This window comes from Maylandia zebra, linkage group LG5 (genome assembly GCF_041146795.1).
Source record: "Maylandia zebra isolate NMK-2024a linkage group LG5, Mzebra_GT3a, whole genome shotgun sequence".
NCBI classification, from domain to species: domain Eukaryota; kingdom Metazoa; phylum Chordata; class Actinopteri; order Cichliformes; family Cichlidae; genus Maylandia; species Maylandia zebra.
The window spans coordinates 42,296,475-42,319,350 of NC_135171.1; the positions used below are offsets into that span (position 1 = coordinate 42,296,475).

Here is a 22,876-nt window from a genome sequence, read left to right on the forward strand (position 1 = left end):
CTTTCAGAAACAGGTGGAGTCTGTAACACTGTAACTGTAACACACTGTAACACACTGTAACTGTAACACACTGTAACACTGTAACCTACTGTAACTGTAACACACTGTAACTAACAGCCTGTCACACACTGTCACACACTGTCACAGTAACACACTGTAACACTGTAACCTACTGTAACTGTAACACACTGTAACTAACACACTGTCACACACTGTAACGATGTAGGCGATACGCTCTCTCAATCACACCACCACACAGTACTGACCCACACATACAGTTCTTACACACACACTGGACTTTCTGGACTTTGGTTTTGCACAACACTGGTCACTATATTCTTCATTTCCGGTTAATACTTGTACAGCTGCTGTTATTGTGTATATATTTATTTATATTTAGATTTCTTCATACATTCTTATATAGTTCTATATTGTGTATTGTGTATTTTGTTGTACAGTTATTTTATTTTCAACTTTAATTTATATATTTATCTTTATCTTATTCTTTCCAGTTAAATTTACCCTTCATTCTAATTTGTGTTGTACAGTTATTTCATTTTTAACCTTAATTTATATTCTATTCCTTCCTAGTTAAATTTACCCTTTTTAATTTTTCATATTTATTTCCTATCTTATTCATAGCCTTTTCCTTTTTTGTTTTCTTTAGGTCACGAGCAGTTGTCCAAGCATTTCACTACATATCGTACTGTGTATGACTGTGTACGTGACAAATAAAATTTGAATTTGAATTTGATTTGATAACTGTAACACACTGTCACACACTGTCACTGTAACACACTGTAACTGTCACACACTGTAACTAACACACTGTCACACTGTAACACACTGTAACACTGTAACACACTGTAACTGTCACACACTGTAACTGTCACACACTGTCACACTGTAACACACTGTCACACACTGTAACTAACACACTGTAACTGTCACACACTGTAACTAACACACTGTCACACTGTAACACACTGTCACACACTGTCACTGTAACACACTGTAACACACTGTAACACACTGTAACTAACACACTGTCACACTGTAACACACTGTAACACTGTAACACACTGTCACTGTCACACACTGTAACTAACACACTGTCACACTGTAACACACTGTAACACTGTAACACACTGTCACTGTCACACACTGTAACTGTCACACACTGTAACTAACACACTGTCACACTGTAACACTGTCACACACTGTCACTGTCACACACTGTAACTGTCACACACTGTAACTGTCACACACTGTAACTAACACACTGTCACACTGTAACACACTGTCACACACTGTCACTGTAACACACTGTAACACACTGTAACACACTGTAACTAACACACTGTCACACTGTAACACACTGTCACACTGTCACACACTGTCACTGTAACACACTGTAACTAACACACTGTCACACTGTAACACTCTGTAACACACTGTCACTGTAACACACTGTCACTGTAACACACTGTAACTAACACACTGTCACACTGTAACACTCTGTAACACTGTTCAAAGAATGAAAGCAGCACTTTTGAATCAGAGTACAACATCAAGTCTGTGAAACTGGGATTTTGATCTGCTCAGGTCATTAGAGGAGGTGTAATCAGCTACTGTGCTGTTAATGAAATTACCAACAGGTGCAGCACAGACCTCAATGAGACCCCCCCCCGCCCCCCCAAACAGGAAGGGTCTACAGCTGGAGGACTCTGATAGCTGAACTGAAACACCGGCTGCGCAGCGTAGTGTAAGCTGTGCAGCGGGGAGCCACTTCATAAATGGACTGGACCCGTGTCAGCGCCTGCCCTGGGTCGAAGATGAAGATACTGATACCAGAATCCAACAGTACAGCTGTAGGACAGGATGCTTCGGTCCACCCGACGCCGCCAGGCTGCACCTCAGTGATGAGCTGGTCCAGATGTGGGAGGAGTTTCCCAGGATGCCATCCATCAACTCATTAAGAATGACGTGTGTAGAAGATGTGTGGCAGACTCGACCACGTTCTTGTACTTTCAAACGCTTTCCTTTATTTCGGTTGTCGTCACTTACACACCGGGCCAGCCACACATACACAACTCAGGACCCAGTTCATTGTTTTTATGCGAAGAGGCGTGATTGCTGATGGTGCTCCGGTGTGTCAGCCTTCCCTGCCGCCACATCACAAACTACGCCCACCACAGCGTGACATCGAGCATGTGTACAAGCACGTGGGGGCCGTCCAAACTACCGAGCGCCCGCTGCATCATGTTTTCACATTGATTTTCAGGGCGTCTTTGAACTGAGCCCTCTGTAGGCTGATCACTTCCATTTCCATCGACCTACGTGGCATCCTGACATGGCATCCTGACACGCCACCCGTCCACATCAGTGCAGATATCAGCAGGATTTTCTGATGTGGGTTTTTTGGGTCACCCTTATTCTCCCTGAGTGGCAGGTGTGGGTTATAAACAACCGAAATTCCCAATAAGTTAATTAAAAAAAACTCGCACACAGCATGCCGTCAAAAGCTGCTTCCAGGGAACACGCGGCAGGCGGGAACCCGCCTGTCGGGTGATTACCCGTCACCTCTGCTTTCTTCTTCTCTCTCTCCTCCTCACCGCCGTTAATCCCCTGCGTTTAGAGGAATCAATACTCTCTCCCTGGCTGCGTCTCCTTTCAGCACCTCCTCCTCCTCGCCTGACACCTTCCTCTCCTCTCTGCCGCTGATTGTTCATTTAAGTCTCTGAAGACTCTGGACCTCTGACACCTCACTCTCTCAGCTCAGTCCGCTTCCCTTCACATTTTCCTCCCACCTCACCTTCATCTCATTTCATCACCTGATGTTTTTCTCTTCTCGCTGCTTTTCGACTGAAGATTAGAGAAGAAACCGTTTACTGAAAACCACCTTTGTTTTCCAGTCCTGAAACCAACCTGCGACTCTCTGATCTGAGTCTGAACACTTGTGTTTGTGATGAAAGAATCCCGTCCCTTTAAATTTATTCTGTTTTTAACGCTAACTGTGCAGCTCTCGATTGAACGAGGTCACATAATGAGCTGAAAGCAGCAGCTGACATGAGTGGAAAAGTGGCAGAAAGATGGAAATGAGCTGCTGGTGACGAGCCGACTGCATCTACAGCAAAGCGGCTAAATGTTAAAATTATGTTTTCATATGAAGTGATTTACGCCCACTCGAAGGTGTGAAACGCTCTGATAACAGTGGAGTGGGTCTCTCCTCAGACTGTGAAACAGATCAGTGTCAGAAGAATTACAGAGCTCGTGTTTTTCACAAGAATGGGCCGACTGAAGCCTTTTACCGGTCACACAGTCAACAGCGAGAGACCGAACCTGCACCGGTGTAGCCCACCTGTCAGTCAAATAGGCCACGCCCCTAACAATGCAAACATCCCCCCAGCATACAGGTGTTACGAAGGGGGAACGAAACATTTCTGCTGATGAGGAGCAGAGAGATGGTCACTTCCTGTCTGACAGGATGAAACGTAAACACTTTCATTGACACATACTTTTTTCTGCAGGTAAACTCGTGAGTCGTGCACGCTCATGCACTCCTGCTGCTTCTCTCCATCTGCTCCTCGTCATCTTCAGCTCCTTCTCGCCCTCTTCTTCTCTAAATCTGGTGTGAAAGCGCAGCCGCTGGAGTTTCCCTCAGCCGCCGCCTCCTCGCTCTTCAGCAGCTGTCGCTCTGATCCCACCTCCTCCACACGGCCGCACGTATGCAAATCATCATCAACCTCTGACTCCATTACAGGAGACTTCAGATAGTTCAGCTCATTAATATTCATTCTAACAGATGAAGTAAGAGAGAGCAATCATCCTTCAAGACCTCAGTGAAATTAACCGTTAATGGTCTGGGAACGTATTTATACTGGCCACAGTGTAAGTCCTCATCAACCAATGAGAATGCAGCATGATGCATGGATCACTGACATGCTGTTTCCACTGTAAAAATAAATAAAATTCAAATTCAAATTTTATTTGTCACGTACACAGTCATACACAGTACGATATGTAGTGAAATGCTTGGACAACTGCTCGTGACCTAAAGAAAACAAAAAAGGAAAAGGCTATGAATAAGATAGGAAATAAATATGAAAAATTAAAAAGGGTAAATTTAACTATGAAGGAATAAAATATAAATTAAGGTTAAAAATGAAATAACTGTACAACACAAATTAGAATGAAGGGTAAATTTAACTGGGAAAGAATAAGATAAAATATATAAATTAAAGTTGAAAATAAAATAACTGTACAACAAAATACACAATATAGAACTATATAAGAATGTATGAAGAAATATAAATAAATATATACACAATAACAGCAGCTGTACAAGTATTAACCGGAAATGAAGAATATAGTGACCAGTGTTGTGCAAAACCAAAGTCCAGAAAGTCCAGTGTGTGTGTAAGAACCATATGTGTGGGTCAGTACTGTGTGGTGGTGTGATTGAGAGACCGTATCGCCTGCGGGAAGAAGCTCCTCCTCAGTCTCTCTGTGTTGGTCTTCAGGGAGCGGAATCACTTTCCTGACCTCAGCAGAGAGAACAGTCTGTTGTTGGGATGGCTGAGGTCCTTCACCATCTTCCTGGCCTTGGTCCAGCACCGCCTGCTGTAGATTGAGTGCAGGTCAGGGAGCTCGGAGCGGATGGTGCGCTCAGCTGACCGCACAACCCTCTGTAGAGCTCGTCTGTCCTGCATGGTGCTGTTCCCGAACCAGGTTGAGATGTTTCCCGCCAGGATGCTCTCTATGGTGCACGAGTAAAAGTTCCTGAGCACCTTGGAGGGCAGTTGGAAGTCTCTCAAGCGTCTGAGGTGGTAGAGACGCTGTCGGGCCTTTTTCACCACGGTGTTGATGTGACAGGACCATGACAGGTCCTGCGTGATGTGAACTCCGAGGTATTTGAAGCTGTCCACTCTCTCCACTGGGCACTCGTTGATGACGGGGGTCTGGTAGTTCCTCTCCTGCTTAGTGCTGAAGTCCACTATCAGCTCCTTTGTCTTACTGACGTTTAGAAGGAGGTTGTTCCTCTGGCACCAGTTCTCCAGATTCCTAATCTCCTTCAGGTAGGCCGTCTCGTTGTTATCAGAGATCAGGCCCACCACGACGGTGTCGTCAGCAAACTTGATGATGGTGGTGGAGCTGGTAGTGGCCACACAGTCATATGTGTACAAAGAGTACAGCAGGGGGCTCAGAACACACCCCTGGGGGGCTCCAGTGCTGAGAGTGGTGGAGGCTGAGACATGTCCGCCCATCCTTACTGCCTGTGGTCTGCCAGTTAGGAAGTTGGAGATCCACTGACACATAGATGAGCTGAGTCCCAGATGCTCCAGCTTGGTGGTGAGTGTGGAGGGAATTATGGTGTTAAATGCAGAGCTGTAGTCTATGAAGAGCATTTTAACATAATTCCCCCTTCTAGTGTCCAAGTGAGTGAGTGATGTGTGGAGGAGATGAGAGATGGCATCGTCTGTGGAACGATTTGGACGGTAAGCGAACTGTAGTGGGTCCAGTGTGTCTGGTAGTGAAGAAATGATGAAGTCTCTGACCAGGCGTTCAAAGCACTTCATCACTACTGAGGTGAGGGCTACAGGGCGATAGTCATTGAGAGAAGCAGGGTGGGGTTTCTTCGGGACAGGAACAATGATGGACTCTTTGAAGCATGTGGGGATCACCGACTGAGATAAAGAGATGTTGAATATCTCAGTGAACACAGGAGCTAGCTGGTATGCGCAGTCTCTGAGGATACGACCTGGGATGCCGTCTGGTCCTGCTGCTTTCCTGGTGTTCACTCTCTTGAAGGCTCTCCTTACTTCATGCTCGGAGATGACGGTGCTGGCAGTATCTTCCTGTCTGCAGCCGTTAGCGCCGCTAACACTAGCATCATTGGAGTCCTTAGCTGCAGCCTCGAAGCGAGCATAGAAAGTGTTCAGCTCATCTGCCAGAGTCACGGCCGCGTTCGTCATACCGGTTGTTGGTGCTTTATAGTCCGTTATTGTCCTTAGTCCCCGCCACAGGCTCCTAGAGTCACTCTGTTGGAGTTGTGACTCTAGTTTCCTCCCGTAGCGCTGCTTCGCCTCTTTCACCGCCCTCCGCACGTTATATGACGCGGCTTTGTACGGGTCCATGTCCCCCGTTGTGAGTCCCGTGTTGTAGGCAGCGGTGCGGGATCTCAGAGCGTCGCGGATGGTTTTATCCACCCACGGCTTCTGGTTGGGAAACGTTGTGATAGTCTTTGTCTCCACGGTATCATCCGCTAGTTTCCCGATGAATCCCACAACCGCTTCCGTAAACACGTTGACATCATCATCGGAGCTGTTTCTGAACATGCCCCAGTCTGCGTCATCGAGTGCGTCCTGTAACGCGGCCACCGATTGATCCGTCCAGCGCGCGACCTTCCTCTGAACCGGAACTTCCTGTTTCAGCCTTTGTTTGTATTTTGGCATGAGGAAGATGGCGGCGTGATCAGATTTGCCAAAAGGAGGGCGGGATTGTGCCTTGTAGCCGTCCTTGACCGTAGTGTAGCAGTGGTCCAGTGTCCTTTCACCCCTGGTGGGGCAGGTGATGTGTTGATAAAAGTTCAGCGCTGCGCGTTTGAGGTTGGCGCTATTAAAGTCCCCCGTCACAATAAGCGCAGCGTCCCGGTGTTGTGTCTGGTGCTGTGTGAGTGCCTCATGCAGCTCGCATAAGGCGGTGACCGTGTCCGCTTGTGGTGGAATATAAACGGCACTTACAATGACCGATGTAAATTCCCGAGGTAGATAAAAAGGACGACACATGATGGACAGTAGTTCCAGATTTGGTGTGCAGGAGCGTGTGAGAGGAACAACGTTCGCACTGTTGCACCAGTTGTTGTTCACCATTAAACACACGCCGCCTCCCCTTGACTTCCCCGAGTCCCGTGTCCTGTCCATGCGGTGAACCGAGAAGAACTTGGCCGGCTGGATGGCGTGGTCCGGCACCGCTGGGTTCAGCCATGTCTCGGTGAAGCAGTCCCGAATGTCTCTCTGGAACTTTATCCTGGCCCTGAGGTCGTCAAGCTTGTTCTCCAGTGACTGGACGTTGGCGAGCAGGATGCTAGGCAGAGGGGTGCGGTGTGCACGAGCTCTCAGCCTGTTCCTGACGCCGGCTCGCTTCCCTCTAGGCCGCCGCCGCTTCCCTTTGTTCTCCCTCGAGATCTCACTCGGCCAGCTCGGATCCGGAGTTAAAAACTTCGAATTGTGAGTACATTGTAAACCAATAGAAACAAGAGTGTCACTGTCATACCTAATGTACCCAATGGTGATGATTTTGCCGATTTAGAAACGCTGAAAACTAACTTAAAAAACAAAGACAAAGAAAAAGTGGTCGGAGCAGTCGTGACGGCAGCCGACCTCACCGGCGCCATCTTTAAATACAATACAATACAATATCTGGAGATAACATCAGTCCATCCACAGGGGCCACGCTGAGCTAACATACGTGTGCTGAACACTGCAGATAAGAACATGTCCTGAGACTTCCTACAGTGGACCGATCACAGGCACTCACTGCAGCATCACGCTGTCCTATCAGCTTCTGAGTGCAGGATGCTGAGGGTTAGCTTGATGTGGCCTTTTGGGCTGTCCTGCAGGTTTTAGATGTGTCCTCGATCCAACACAGCTGACTTAAATGGATAACTGACCTCCTCAACATGTCCTGAAGTTCTCCAGAGGCTGGTAATGAACTAATCATTTGATTCAGGTGTGTTGACCCAGGGTGAGATCCTGCAGGCCTGGAGTTCCCCACCCCTGAGATAAAGAGTGAGTCTGTACACCTTGGACCGGTCACCTGCCTGAGGACGTTGGACCAGAGCACGGTTTGGTTTTGGTCTAAAGTGTCTGACATGAGAATCAGCAGTCTGATGCTGACGTTCTCAGCTGAAGAAAGGTCTCAGGGTCTTCAACGTGGACAGATGAATGGTGCAGAAGCTGAAGAGGAGGAGGAGGAGCTGAGAAGCGTGAAGGAGAAACTGGTTGAAAGACAGAAGCAGTGGGAACGAGCTCGACTGAGTCTGGGCTCCGTCGTGGGTTGAGGAGTTTGGAGTACAGCTGGTACTCCTCCACACTGGGAGGAGCCAGTTGAGGTGGTTTAGCATCTGTGCTTGAAGCCTGCTACAGCCTCTCAGGTGAGCTGTTTCAGGTGTGCCCAACTGGCCCAGGAGAGATCGCTCGTGTCTTGGCTACCTCAGGGCCCCCTGAGCTCATGGAGAAGGTGATCTGTGCATCTATTCTAAGACTGCTTTGGTGACCCTAACATGTGTCTTTGGATGGGAGGAGGAAACTTGAAAATCTGGAGAAAACCCAGAAAAGTGAAGATAAAACATGCAAAACTAAAAATGTTTGGGAAGAACCAAGTTTATCTTTAGCTACCTTTAGCAAACTACAGTAAGGATCATCACTGTGCAGCATCAGAGGACCTGCACACTCGCCCGAGTGAGAATCCTCTGCGGAGAATCCCGAGGACGGGATTGGAGTCAAAAACATGAGTCTGACGCGATAAACACAGGAGCCTGCATCGGTCAGCTTGAGTCCTCGTCCTCAGAGCATCGTTTAAATCAGCGAGCTCTGCTGTTCACATCCAATTTGAAGTTCAGGTCTGGTTTCACACTTTGATTAATTTCTAGCTGCAGGAGAACTCTGAGGAGAAACACGACAAAACGTTACCGAAGAAAAGCGTCGTAGCTCAATGCTCGCTGATGTGAACGATATCGTGTCGTTCTGCATCTCACACCAACACGGTCACATGACAACAAACTCACAGGAAGATTTCTGCTGACAGTTCAAACAACCTTACAGAGCTCCACGTGTCTCTGAATCCAGCTGTCAAACACAAGCTGTAACTCATTTTCTGTCCTCTGGTTTATAATTCAGCTCAAAGGGGGAGGAAGGCGACAGTGAAGGATTAGGATGTCAAAAACACAACACAAAGCTGAGATCCAAGTTTGGGGAACCCGAGGCTTTCAGAGTGTGCACAGACTGGCACGAACATAACGAGGACACAAAATGTAAGAGGGATGGCCTCAGAACAACAAGGAGGCAAAGACAAGCAGAGAAAAACACACAGCCTGCAGAGGAGGCTCGACTCAGAGCCACGAAAGACTCCGAGAAGCCGACGGGATTCGCCGAGGGCCAAACGTCCCATCGCCATGTCTGAGGGGACCGTCCATAAAATTCCATCTTCCTTCATTTCCACCAAAAACAGCTAAAGCTTTTATTTTGAAGGGCTTCAATAACCTGAGAGTCACTTGTGTCCGTGAGTCTTCTGAGCATGTTCCTGACAGTACTGTGAGAGTACTCTGCCTTTTGTATTACTGCATGATAACTGGGTTTTTAGGTCATGTATTTTGTTCACGATTGGAGTCGAATATCCTGGCTGCTGATTGGCGCTTTGTGTTTTTTCCCCCCAAATCCCTTTACTTGGTTTTCCAGTTTTCTCTTTCCATAAAGATGACAAAGATTCAAATATAACTGGTTACATATATACGGTAAAAGTTGAACAGAATGGGAAAAAAACAAAAGAAAGAACAACAACAAACAACAACAACAAAGGATGTTATTCGTCAGACTACCAATGAGGCTCAGTGATCGTTTATATCTGTGCTGTATTGAAGAGATCTATGAAAGGTTGCCAGGTTGAACAGAATTCCTCCCCCTTAATAGGAGTTTAATTCTTTCCAGCTGCAAACGTCTCATTACATCTTGTGTCAACGCTGATGTGGTAGGAGGCACTTTTTGTTTCCAGTTTAGTAAAATTAAACGGCGTGCCAGCAGCGTCACAAAACGTATTACGTTATTTTGGGTGGCTGACAAATCTACAACAACCAGCTTCACTCCAAATAAAGCGCAGATTGGGTCTGGCTTCAGAGTTTGTATTAGAATCTCAGACAAGGTTTGAAAGACATTATTCCAGTATGTTGTTATACAGGGACAGTTCCAAAACACACGCGCCAGTGAAGCAGGTTGCTGTTTACATCTTTCACAGGACGAGTTTACATTTTTGACAGTTTCAACTTTGATAAATGGAGTCTGTGTAGCACTTTAAACTGTAAGAGTCCATGACGAATACAAACAGAGGAAGAGTTTACATTTTCCTGGGCTTTTGTCCATTGACTGTCTGTGATTCTCGTACCCAGGCCACACTGCCAGGCCTCTCGCAGATAGTCAAGTGTGACAGTTCCATCCAGTTGTGACAAAGCATTGTGAACTTTTGTTATTAGTCCTTTCTTGAGTGGATCAAACTGGAATAAGTTATCTAAGGCAGAGTCTGGGGGCCGATCTGGAAAGGATGGAAAAAGCCTCCCTTCAAAGCTTCTGATCTGTAAGTATTTGAAGACGTCATTACTGTGCAAGTCAAATTTTTCTTGCAGTTTCTGGAATGTGGGAAAAACCTTGTTGATGAATAAATCCTTTGAGTGCAGCCCTCTGTGGTTCCATTGGAGAAATGAGATGTTTGAAAGTGATGGTGTGAACGTTGCGTTATTCATGAGTTAGTATGGAAGCTTCCTTACACCCGAAATGTTTCCTTATCTGTGTCCAGATTTTAATTGTGTGAGAGACTACAGGACTCTTAAGGTCGTGTTTAGGGATAAGGAGAGCTGAATAGATCATAGCCTCTAATGAGGAGGGGTAACAACTTTCACTTTCCATCGCTGTCCAGTCAGCCCCCTTAGTGCACAACCAAAACAACATGGAAGGAACATTACACGACCAACAATACAGACGGAAGCATGGTAACCCCATCCCTCCCTGACCTGTCGGTCTCTGCAGGTCGCCTTTCTTGATTCTTGGGTTCTTTCTGTTCCATATGAAACAGGATAGTAAGGAGTCTAATTTATTAAAGGCTTTATTAATCACAATAGGGATACACTGAAATAATATTCATTCTAACAATGTTTATTCTTCCTGTTAGTAAAGTTGGTAGATTGATCCATTTGTCTGTTATTTTTGGTTTCATCATATAATGTAGAGTTCCTTTAGAGTTGACTGGGAACAGCACACTTTTGGATAAATTCAGTTTGTACCCTGACACTTCTTTGTTTTGCAAAGTCTCCATGATGACTGGGACTGATTTTGCAGGGTAAGAGATATACAGTAGTAAATCATCTGCATATAGCGAGACTTTATGTTCTGCTTTTCCCCTTTGAATCCCCGTATGTTCCTCTGTTGAGCGCCGTAGAAGAGCTAACGGGTTCAATAGCTAATGCAAAAAGCAGAGGTGAGAGAGGACAGTCTTGCCTTGTTGAGCGATTCAGATTGAAATAGTTGGAGTGGACATTGTTTGTTTGTACCGACACTTTTGGTTGGATGTAGTTTAACCAGAGAAATAAATTTAGGGCCAAATCCGAACCTCGACAGGGCCGAGAAGAGATAATCCCACTCCACCCTGTCGAAGGCCTTCTCCGCATCTAAGGAAAGTAAAATTTCAGGGTTTGGATTATGCTTGTCTTGCGTATAGATAATGTTTAGCAGTCTCCTAATATTAAAAAACAGCTGCCTGCCTTTAATAAATCCTGTTTGGTCTTGACTAGGGATGGGTACCGGTATCGTTCTGACATAAACGGTAGTAACCAGACCGAAAAGCAGCGCACATTTCGGTGCTTTATTTCGGTGCTTTATTTTCCTGAGCTGTGACACACTTTAGATTCTAGCCAATCATTTTACGTTTCCGAGGATAGTAGGCGGGGCCAGGTACGTACGTTCTTTTAGAGCAGAGCTACAGATTAAAAATGTCCAAGGCGAAGCGGTCAAAGTCTGGCTGTACTTCACAGCAAAAGATGCAAACTCAGCAGCAACAAGTGCTTTAAGCTGATACTGTGATACTGTCAAAGGAGGTAACACCTCGAATCCGATGAAACACCTGGCGACGCATAGCGTTTTTTTAAAAGCCGAGAAATGCGCCGTATTTGATAGCTTGCTGCGAGACCTCACACCGAGCACATCTACTGCGGGTGTGGTGCCTGTTATCGGACCCGGAGTTAGCAACATCCCCCAAGAACCTGAAGAGGAGAGTCCTGGCCCCTAGCCCTGCCAGTGTAGCAGTAATGATGAGGATGATGATGCAGCAGCAGCCGTTCTTCTCTGCGTGAGTAGCTTCATGTTGTTCGTGTGTAATTTACGTTGAGTAGGCTAACCACGTTATTACATTAATGCATGTAAGGTGAACTAGCAAACATCATCATAGCTACATGCGGCTGTCTTCTTGTTTGATGGCAGATGCTCCCTTCACCCTGGCCAAAAAGGCTAAAATGACCAAAGAAAAAGTGGAAAACAGCTAAACAAGAGAGGTTTTTGGACAAAGTTTGTGTTTTTTCCATTGTTTAAGCACTGCTTCCAGCCAAGAGTGATACCATATATGCCCCATAGCTGCAGAAAAGGCTAACATTGTTATCTTTTTACAAAAAACAGCTGAACATGAGAGGTTTTTGGACAAGTTTGTGTTTTTTCCATTGTTTAAGCACTGCTTCCAGCCAAGAGTGATGCCATATATGCCCCATAGCTGCAGAAAAGGCTAACATTGTTATCTTTTTACAAAAAAACAGCTGACCATGAGAGGTTTTTGGACCAAGTTTGTGTTCTCCATTCTTTAAGCACCGGCACCGTTTCAAAAGTACCGGTTTGGCACCGGTATCGGATAAAACCTAAACGATACCCATCCCTAGTCTTGAGATATAATTGTTGGTAGAACTGTTTCCAGGCGTCTTGCTAAAATCTTTCCAACTATCTTATTATCTACATTAATTAAACTGATCGGTCTGTATGAAGCCAGGTCTAAAGGGTCTTTTTCTTTTTTATAGATGTGAGACAGTGCAGATGTATTCTGTATGTAAGTAATTTGACACACATACACAAACTTTTTACAGTGGAGCGAGGACGGTTCAAACACGTGTGTCTGCACAGCCGACACCATGAAGCTCAGACGCACAAACCAACGCAAAGATAACAAACGACCGCAGAGTTCTTCATCTTCCAGCTGCTGCCTTTAGGGGGCGTCACAGAGGATCATCTGCCTCAATCCCAGCAGCCTCCTCTGCATGTCCACCTCCACACGAACCTCCTCTGTCTTCCTGGCTGGCAGCTCCATCTTTAATAAAGAGCTGAGCCGAGCCTCTGGGAATAAATGTATCACTAAGATCTAAAAACATAATTTCCTCAGACTATTGTTAATCATGCTGCATTTAGCTGCACTGATGTGTTACAGTCACATCACAGGAAGTGAAAATCTCACTCTGCAGACCGACCCGCAGACACCATCATCATCTGCAAGCTCGAAGCAGCGAGAGTTTAGGTTAGCAGAGCGACGTCTCCTCGGCGACTCCATCTGACGACAGAGGTGATCACCTGATTTTTAGCAACTTACAATTCAGATGTTCGGCTGTGACTGGTTTTTCTAACACTCTCAGGCGACTGCTGTGTGATAGGACCCGAACTGCCAATACCAGCGTTGGTATCAAATCGATATTTGGATGTGTAAACCGCGCTCTGAGGGAATCTGCAGCCGTGCTGTCCTGGCAGGAAAACAGACACTTAAAGCTTTCTGCAGACGACCATCAAGCAGCTGTCGGGTCACAGACGCTGAGTAGCGCACAAATAACACAAATACCACAATCTGCCACAGGAAACTCAGAAACGCGGTGTGTGTGGGGTGGTAGCTTTGATGTGGCCTGCAGGCTGCATGTGTGCAAATCTGAGTCCTGACGGCAGACGGTCTGAGGGCAGCGAGGCCCACAGGAGGACGGCCGATGTCATCAGTGGACCGAGAGTCCAAAATACCACAGGAGGAGAAAATGGGGCAAAAACAAAGAAGTGTGGGGGCGGGAGGAGGAGAGAAAAGCAAGCATCCACAGAGCGAGCGAGGAACAGATGACAGAGGATAATGATGATAATGATGAGGAGCAATCATGACTTCAACAGAGAGCAGAGGCAGCACACGACCATCCGCTCAGGCGTCACTGAGTGTTTGGGTTTCATTTTCCCATCGATGGAAGGACGGAGAGCAGAAAGTATTCAGCTCCACAAAACATCTTTTTTAAAAACTAAATTAAGATAATTAAAAATCTCAAAAATTAAGACGAATAAAAAAAGATGAAGTATAATCTTCAGGCTCTTATGAAGCAGCTGCGACACAAACACTCACCCGTCCAGTTTCTGATGCTCAACAGACTCACAAGGAAGAAATCTAAGCAGATTCTTACTCTGGATGGCTGCTAACTTTCTGCTTCTTAATTCAGATCAAACTGAGGTTATTGTACTCGGCCCTGAAAAGCTTAGAAATATGGTATCTAACCAGATTCTTCCTCTGGATGGCATTACCTTGGCCTCCAGTAACGCTGTGAGGAACCTTGGAGTCATTTTTGACCAGGACATGTCCTTCAATGCACATATTAAACAAATATGTAAGACTGCTTTCTTCCATTTGTGCAACATCTCTAAAGTTAGAAATATCCTGTCTCAGAGTGACGCTGAAAAACTAGTTCATGCATTTATTACTTCCAGGCTGGACGACTGTAATTCATTATTATCGGGAAGTCCTAAAAACTCCCTGAAAAGCCTTCAGCTGATCCAAAATGCTGCAGCAAGAGTCCTGACAGGGACTAGAAAGAGAGAGCAGATTTCTCCTGTTTTGGCTTCCTGTTAAATCCAGAATTCAAAATCCTGCTCCTCACATACAAGGTCTTAAATAATCAGGCCCCATCTTATCTTAATGACCTTGTAGTACCATATCACCCTATTAGAGCACTTGGCTCTCGCTCTGCAGGCCTACTTGTTGTTCCTAGAGTATTTAAAAGTAGAATGGGAGGCAGAGCCTTCAGTTTTCAGGCCCCTCTTCTGTGGAACCAGCTTCCAGTTTGGATTCAGGAGACAGACACTATCTCTACTTTCAAGATTAGGCTTCAAACTTTCCTTTTTGCTAAAGCATATAGTTAGGGCTGGACCAGGTGACCCTGAATCCTCCCTTAGTTATGCTGCAATAGACGTAGGCTGCCGGGGATTCCCATGATGCACTGGGTGTTTCTTCTTCACTCACTATGTATTAACAGACCTCTCTGCATTGAATCATATCTGTTATTAACCTCTGTCTCTCTTCCACAGCATGTCTTCATCCTGTCTTCCTTCTCTCACCCCAACCAATCACAGCAGATGGCCCCGCCCCTCCCTGAACCTGGTTCTGCCTCAGACCTCGAGGTCTTCAGCTCGTTGCCAGTACTCAACCACACAGTCTGAAACTTTTCTCACCACAGCTGAACTGGAGGCTTCATCTAAAGGGGCGGTGCCAGCATGGAGCACGAGCGCGCTCAGAGCTTTTACCTCCACTGACGTAAACTCAACGCAGCACAGATACAAAAATACAGCAAAACAAAGACACACGAACCGAAACTTTTGTAGTATTTAGTTAAAACGACTGCAGCTCTGATTTAAGGTTTAACGCCTGTGTGATTTCAGTGACCTGAGACCTGACACACCTGTACGCAGAACAGTGACGTTTAACTGCAGTCACGCTGTCGCCGGCATCCTGTCCTCAGCATTCATCTGATCCCCAGTGCTGATTGGCTGCTCAGGTACAGTCAGTTTCATCATCACAACATTAAACACAACACGAGCGTACCGAGGTAGTGGTGCCCGCTTTTTGAAAATTAAGTTCAAAGGTCACGTGTTTAAACGCACCTTAAACATAGAGTTGGATGTCTCGAGGCCAGTCTTCTATAAAGATAGTGTTGCTGTCTCAGATCGACACGTGGTCGACAGCGTCCATGACACGCAACGTAACGTTCGATAATGTGTCATTTCAAAAGCGTCAGCTCTAAGAGCCGTGCTTACAGAGCGCTTTGCAGTGAATCAGAGTCGACTCCCACTGAGCGAGAGCCGCTCCTCACTTAATTCCCTTTGGCTGCTCAGCTCTCACACAGCGGCGCAGCTATGCTCCAATCACTCCATACTGCGGCCAATCACATGCGAGGATATAGGATAATATCATTGTGTGAAAAACAGAGAGGGTGATGGACGAGACAGTCAAGTGGAGCGTGCGTCGGTCCTCTCAGTAAGTGAGACAGTGGACAGCGGTGAGGAGGGCTGTGCGAAAGCAAAAACACGTGGATATGCCTGAGACCCGTAACCGAAGCAGCATCTGGCTGCAGTTTAAAGACGTTTTTGTCTCCGTCTTGACTACAAGTCTACTGATGAGAGCTGGTCTCTGTCCCCAGTTTGTAACCACAGAAGAAGAACGTAGAGGTGAGGAAGAGGACACCTTTATGAAGGGTCCTTTGAAAAGTCTAATATCATGCATCAGCGGTTCAGAAGCAGAACAATCAGGCTTTAACCCGCCATCGATGAGCGCCTCATGCAAAGCGAAACACACGGCGTCTCTGCTGGAAAGGTCAAAGTTCAGGCAGCCGGTGGCGCGTGAAGGAGGCGAGAAAACGTGAAAATTCCTGTGAGCAGAATATGAAATCCTTGTTATTCCTCTGACGCTGCTCCACCAATCAGGATCGGCGGTTGTAACGGCGAGCTGGCTGACGTGTAAATATAAACGCAGACAGGATGTCGGGCTGATCGGATCGTTAGCTGAAAGAAATGTCAGCCTCTGACTTCATGACACACCAGGATGTGTCGTCGTTAGTTTTTGTTAAATTATAATGTACATTTGTAAATAAAGTTTCCTACAAAGCTCAAGTACAGACACAGACTTACTGTTTAAAGTCTTATTTTACTTTGAAAGGAGGCGATCGTCACAGACGGAGTCACGATGAAGGCTCGTCTGCAGTCGGTGAAAACACAGAAACCACAAGAAGATTTTAGCTTATTTTCACCTCCTTTAGTCAAACTGAAGTACTGCACTGCAAACTACTCCATTACAGAGGTCCTGCTGAAAGTACTCAGTGCAGCTCTGCTGCACATAAACAACATGATGTCGTCCTAAAACCATCAAAGTTTTTCCCAAAGTGTCTCATTATTCACTGTTTGAAGATAACTTGGTGATAAATACAGAAGGATGAAGAAAGCACCGTAAACACTGTTGGTTCATGTTGCTCATCGTTCACCTGGCTGCCCTCTGGTGGTGCTTTTGAGCAGTGCACTGTAATACACGACCTGTTGAAGGTTCTGAAAGCCTTTGGTGTTAAAACTGCAACATCCAACACAGAGCAAACACGGTTCCTCTAAACTGGAGACGAGTGTGGTTTCCCTGCAGTTTAGCTTCAGTTAGCCCGGCTGTTCGCTTGTTTCCTTTACGTTTGTATACGTACGATATAACGTTCTAGTTAGCATCACACCATCAAAGGCTACAAACCGTCAAATATAAGTTAGTTTTACTGTTATTTGCTTTCTTTAGGGCGTCACTGGTTACAATCATGTGACTCAGTCAGGTGGAAACTGGTCCTGACCAACCTGATCAAACTGGTCAAGATTCAAACTGAACACGTTCCACTCTGGTTTTTACTCTTCAGTGTTTTTTACGTGTGAGTCACAGTTCAGGGTGACGACCTCTCACAGACAAACATCAAACACCATGATCACGCTGTGACGACGAAACCGACCAGGCAGAACATCAAGTCCAAACCTGAGCAGCTCTCAGCTGTAAAACACTGCAGATTTAACACACGCACACACACACGCACACACGCACACGCACACACACACACACACACGCACACGCACACACACACACACACACACACACACACACACACACACACACACACACACACACCATCCAGAGGATAATCACTGGAGCTTTAACACCCATCTCCATGGAGCTGGTTGCCCTGACATCCTGTGTGCTGTCCTGGCAAACATCAGCAAACACAGAGAAAGCAGTCAGAGTGTGTGTGTGTGTGTGTGTGTGTGTGTGTGTGCGTGCGTGCGTGCTTTAGCGATCGATGGACAGCAGCAGCTAACCGCCCTGACAGCTTTTCAAACAGCCTGATGATTTAATCTCACACGGGCAGCTGAAAGTGGCGTCTGCAGGGCTGTGCTGGGGGCAGGCCGTCTCTGCGACCGCGGCTTTCTGAAACCTGGAAAGTCAGCATCCATTATGACACAAGTTTCCACTGCCATTAAAGACGCGCGAGAAGAAAAGAACGATCGCTGCTTCCGGCTGAAAAGACTTAGGTGTGAGTATCAGAGAGCCAGCAGCCGTGTGCCAACCCACCTCTCTGTGGAAGCTCAGGTCCACTCAGACCAAACCTCGTTTTATCTCACGCAGCGTGTCGTAATAATGAGAATAATGTCCTGTCTCAGCGACTGATTTTCCACTTATTCTGAGGTGAAGTAAAAACTCCGGACGTGCTCTGATCAATCTGCTGCAAACGCTTCAAAGTGTCGGGAAGTCGGCGCCGAAAGCAAAACCGCTGACTGGTGCTTCGCTCGTTTCCTGTTTTACAGGCTCCACACTCCAGACTGAAAGTCACAGAAAAACGATCAGCCATGAAGGTTTGACCTTTAACCTAATAACCACCTGCATCGCCACGGAGATAAGCACCATATTCCACAGACGTAACTCTTTGTGAGGAGGTTGCAGAGGTGGTGCCCGCCCTCCCTGCACCGGGGTAATCCTGCTCGATAAGCTCTGTGATGGTAATAAATTCCTGCAGGATTACACAGCGCGCAGGAAAAACTGCAACGTTCAATTCTACACAGTTTTATTTATCTAGCGCCAAATCACAGTCGCCTCAAAGCGCTCTTTATTATAAAGACCCAACAATCAGATGACTGCGTACGAGCAAAGCGCTCACAGACCCAGGCTCAGGGAGGGGCGGGGCCATCTGAGAGAGCGGTGCGTTTCCACAAACAACACAAATGAAGAACGACCAGAGTCAGACTCACCTCCACACCTGTTTGGGGTCTACGAGGAAGCCTGGGTGCTACGTGATTTTTCTGTTTTGGTGCTTCTCAGTGTGAATGTGTGACGGCGAATGACAACAGGCCTCGGTGAGCTGTGATCAGACAGCAAACAGTGTTTTTGAAGAAAGCGCCACTGTGTGAAAGGGGCGTGTTTATAGCGGAAAGTAGCCCTGCCCCAACAGAAGGAGGCGGCGACCCAGCGGCCGTACCTGCACAGAGTGCTCGTGCTGATAAACCAAGAGGCTGCGTCACAGACGTGGGGACTGTTTGCAGATCACATAAACAACTTTCGATCGAAGCTTTTCTGTGATCGTGTTCATGCGTCTAGTCTGGTCCTCAGAGATAACTGGGACCACACCTGCCTCGCTCCCACTGTTCCCAGAATAAGATGCTTCAAACATCCTGCGCCTGCAAAGACTCTTTAAAAATAGAAGAACTTGTAGTTCTCCTGATAAATGTTTAAACGATCATACAAAGTTGTGGTTACATAAATCTTGAAAAGGTTTTTCTGGGTGAAGCGCTTACATCTCGAATTTCTCAGAAACATCTGGTGTAAAATGCTTCGGTTACTTCTTCGTGTCTGGCTCGAGCGTGACCTGTGAGTTTAACAGGAAATGATGCGGCACATAGAAACACAGCAGCGGTTTGTAGCCTCGCTCCACAACGAAGACGGCGATGGTCTGCCCGGAGACCCTCTGCTGTTGAAGCGGGAGCGTCAGAGTTTTCACACAGTCTCCCTTTACCGCCCCGAGCCTCTTCTGCCTCTGGCTCGCCCACGTGGGCGACAGCTTCTTTCTTGGTCGGCGCTCTCTCAGACGTAAAACTGGCTTGACCGTGGAAGCTTCGTGGCAGGTTTGAGTCTCGGTTATTCCTCAATTGTTCCTGAACATCCTAACCAATTTCCTCTCGTCGCGAGGAAGCTGGTTACGATGTGACGGCACATCTGGATAAACTCACGTACAGCTGTTTGAAATGATGATCGTGTCTCTGCAGACACGTTCCCAGCTCCTGTAACCTACAGGTTTGATTCTTAGATCTTCACTGAGTTCCTTGGACTTCGGTCAGTCTGACGAATGCTGCCAAACAAATCCTTTTTGTGCCGTAAAGAGGACCCTTCAGCAGTCATCACTCCCCATAACCTCGTCTGCAGCATCTTCAGCACCACTTATTAAAGCGTCGTAGGGAAATACAAACAGTGTCAAGCTTGTTTTTTAAAGTCGCTGTACAATCATTCACCCTGGAAACAGAGCAATTAAAGCCCGACGTTCATGCTGATGAGTGTATATAAACATCTGGGCACAGCTGTATATTCACAGTGTTTAGCCTCGTCTGCCAGACCGAGCTGGGTTTGTAAATGGTGTGTGTGTGTGTGTGTGTGTGTGTGTAATCAGATATCTGACGTTCTCAGGTGTGTGTTGTTGGGAGACGAGTGTACTTCGAGGCTTTGTGTGAAAAACACGCTGCAGCTTGAAACCACTTAACATTTGTCGGCGTGTCTGGACTGAGGAACACTTTCCAAACAAGCAGCATAACTTCACATTAGCAAAAGTCATTTCCTACTCGCAGCTGAACGAGAGCAGAGAGCCATTAGTGGGTTTGTGGAAATCCACCTCAGGCGGCACTTACACTCTGCTTTCTTTTCCATTTTTCACGTCCTCGGTGTCTCCGTCTTTGAAGGCTGACTGAACGCTGTGCTTTCATTACCAGCTTCTAATAATATTTTGGCTCTTATTTCATTTCCGGTTCTCTGAGCATGACTTTGCAGGAAAGTGATTTACACGCAGCGCTTCTCCTGCTTTATCAATAATAAATCCTCCACTTCAGCCGGCCGAGCTCTGCGGTGGAGACAACGGGGAGAGTCCAGGATCGGGTTTCTCCGCGGAGACGGCGAGCAGGACGAACAGACACCTCGCAGGAAATGGCTTTCTCTCACAATCACGTTTTTCCAAACTTTAACTTTTTAATCTGCTATGGTCAGGTCAGCTTCATCACTTATTAATTACAGACTAATTATATATTGATCAGCGAGGTCCTTCTGTTGTGTTCAGGTTTACTTTAGTCCTCACACAGGCAGCGGCGTTTTCCTGTGAGCGCACAATCAGCATCAGCAGGTTTAAAGAGTCTCAGCAGCTATAAATAAATACCAACGTCTCAAACACAACGTCTCTATTCTAACAGTTTACTGCGCCTGCTTTATGCAAACATGCAGAGCGCGCACGTCTCAGAACCAGCAGCAATAACCACAGACACTGAACCCCGAGCTCCTCCCAATGTGTTAGACAGCACTTAGGCATAGATGGAAGCTCTGTGAGTGGTGTGTGGGTGGTGCAGCAGAAAGTGCTTTGGCGCTATAAAAGGACGAGCCCATGCATTTGCCAGAACTCCACCTTAATAGCAACAGAAGAAGAAGAAGCGGCTTCGTGGTGTCGCCGCTGTCAGCAGCTCCACATTGGACAGAATTCACTTCCTGAACAAGTAAATCCTTTTTAGAGCTCAATATTTAAAGTTTTTTTAGGGGCGTGGCCTCTGTGACTGACAGGTGGATGGTGACCCAGGTGCCTGTAGCTGCTAGCTGTCTGCTAGCTTCACCTGAACTGCACTGTGTGTGGGGTGTTGGGGCATTTTTAATGAATCATGTGACCAATAATAGGGCTGCTAGAGCAGAGCAATATGGCCAAAAATATTTATCACGATATACGTTTGAAAATTTGCGATAACGATATAACTGACGATATAACTGACGCGAGACAAAATACTTTACAACTCCTCAACTTTATTAGTGCAAAACAACATCAATGTATTTCCACTTCAACAAGCAGCTGTTTTTTATCTGCATTAAAGTTATATAAACATTTAACAGTGCAAATTCCTCGCTGACAGTTTAACCAAAAGGCATTTCAGTGGAAACTGGCCGACACATCCTCAGCATAACCATGTATAATATCCACAACACTTTAAAAGAGGTTAAACACACACAGTACGGTAACATTATGCTGAAGCACAGCACGTATCACTCCGCGAGGCCCCGCCTACGATAGCCGTAACGCTCCGACAATCCATCAAGCGGTGCGGCTTCGTAGCTTAGCAAAGTCGTACTGAAACATCTGACAGATTTTCGAGCGCCGTGCACATAAAATCGTCTCGAGGTCAGTAAACACAACCAGAGTTCATACATAAGGCACACGGGGTTATAAGGGGCTCTGTCGACTTTCAGAAAAATCAAAGGATTGATTTTAAGTGCGCCGTATTTTCCAAACAACACGGTAATAACGACAGCCCGCTAGCATGCGCTACCAAAAATAGTGCTTTGTTGTGAATCTGACGGACGAAAGCTAAACCAGTTCCACACCAGTGAAGCTGCAGCATTTTTACAAACCAGTTCAGGTTCATCCGTTTCATTCAACGATCCGCTTTCGCCCTTCTTATTCTCCGTCGCCGCCATGCTTTTTCCGCCATGTGTGTATGAAAACAAAGGCACTGCGCATGTGCGTTTTACCCATATTCTATCGCCATGTTTCATTTTCTTGTCGTTGCCCAACATTACACTGATATTACCCTGAACGGTATGATATGGCCCCGCCCTAATGGCTGCTGTTACATATCAGTAACAGCAGGTACCTGAGCCTGTGTGAGGCTCTCATGAAGTCTGTGGATGCAGAACCATAACCAGGTCTGTGAGCGACGGGTCACATCGCCACGTCCATGTTTTTTACATTGGTGTGCTTACAGGTGTGACAGGTGCAGGTGTACTTACAGCTGTGCTGGCTGCAGCCTGCTTGGACTCCTCGGTGAGAAAGGCCAACATCAGCTCCACCCTGTGCTTCTCCTCCTCACTGATGTAGTCTGTGTCTGTGGGGGACACAAACAGGGCTGTTCATGGGCTGATCTGAGGATCTCTGCAGGGAAGGAGAGCTGATTGGATGTGGTGAAAACATCAGGAAACTAAACTCTGCGATGTCGTTAGTTTGTAAACATAGAGGTGACCTGTACAGGTGTGATGCAGATCGTTG

The 22,876-nt window shown here is 46.5% G+C and overlaps 1 protein-coding gene across 1 annotated transcript in view; it reads right to left on the minus strand.

Moving 5' to 3' along the window:
* Positions 1 to 22,876, minus strand: part of rnf123 (ring finger protein 123) — a 111,151-nt gene that overhangs the window by 5,051 nt on the left and 83,224 nt on the right. Inside the window, exon 38 of the mRNA XM_076884394.1 lies at positions 22,621 to 22,715. Within this exon, the coding sequence (XP_076740509.1) occupies positions 22,621 to 22,715 (95 nt within the window). The remainder of the gene's footprint in view (positions 1 to 22,620; positions 22,716 to 22,876) is intronic.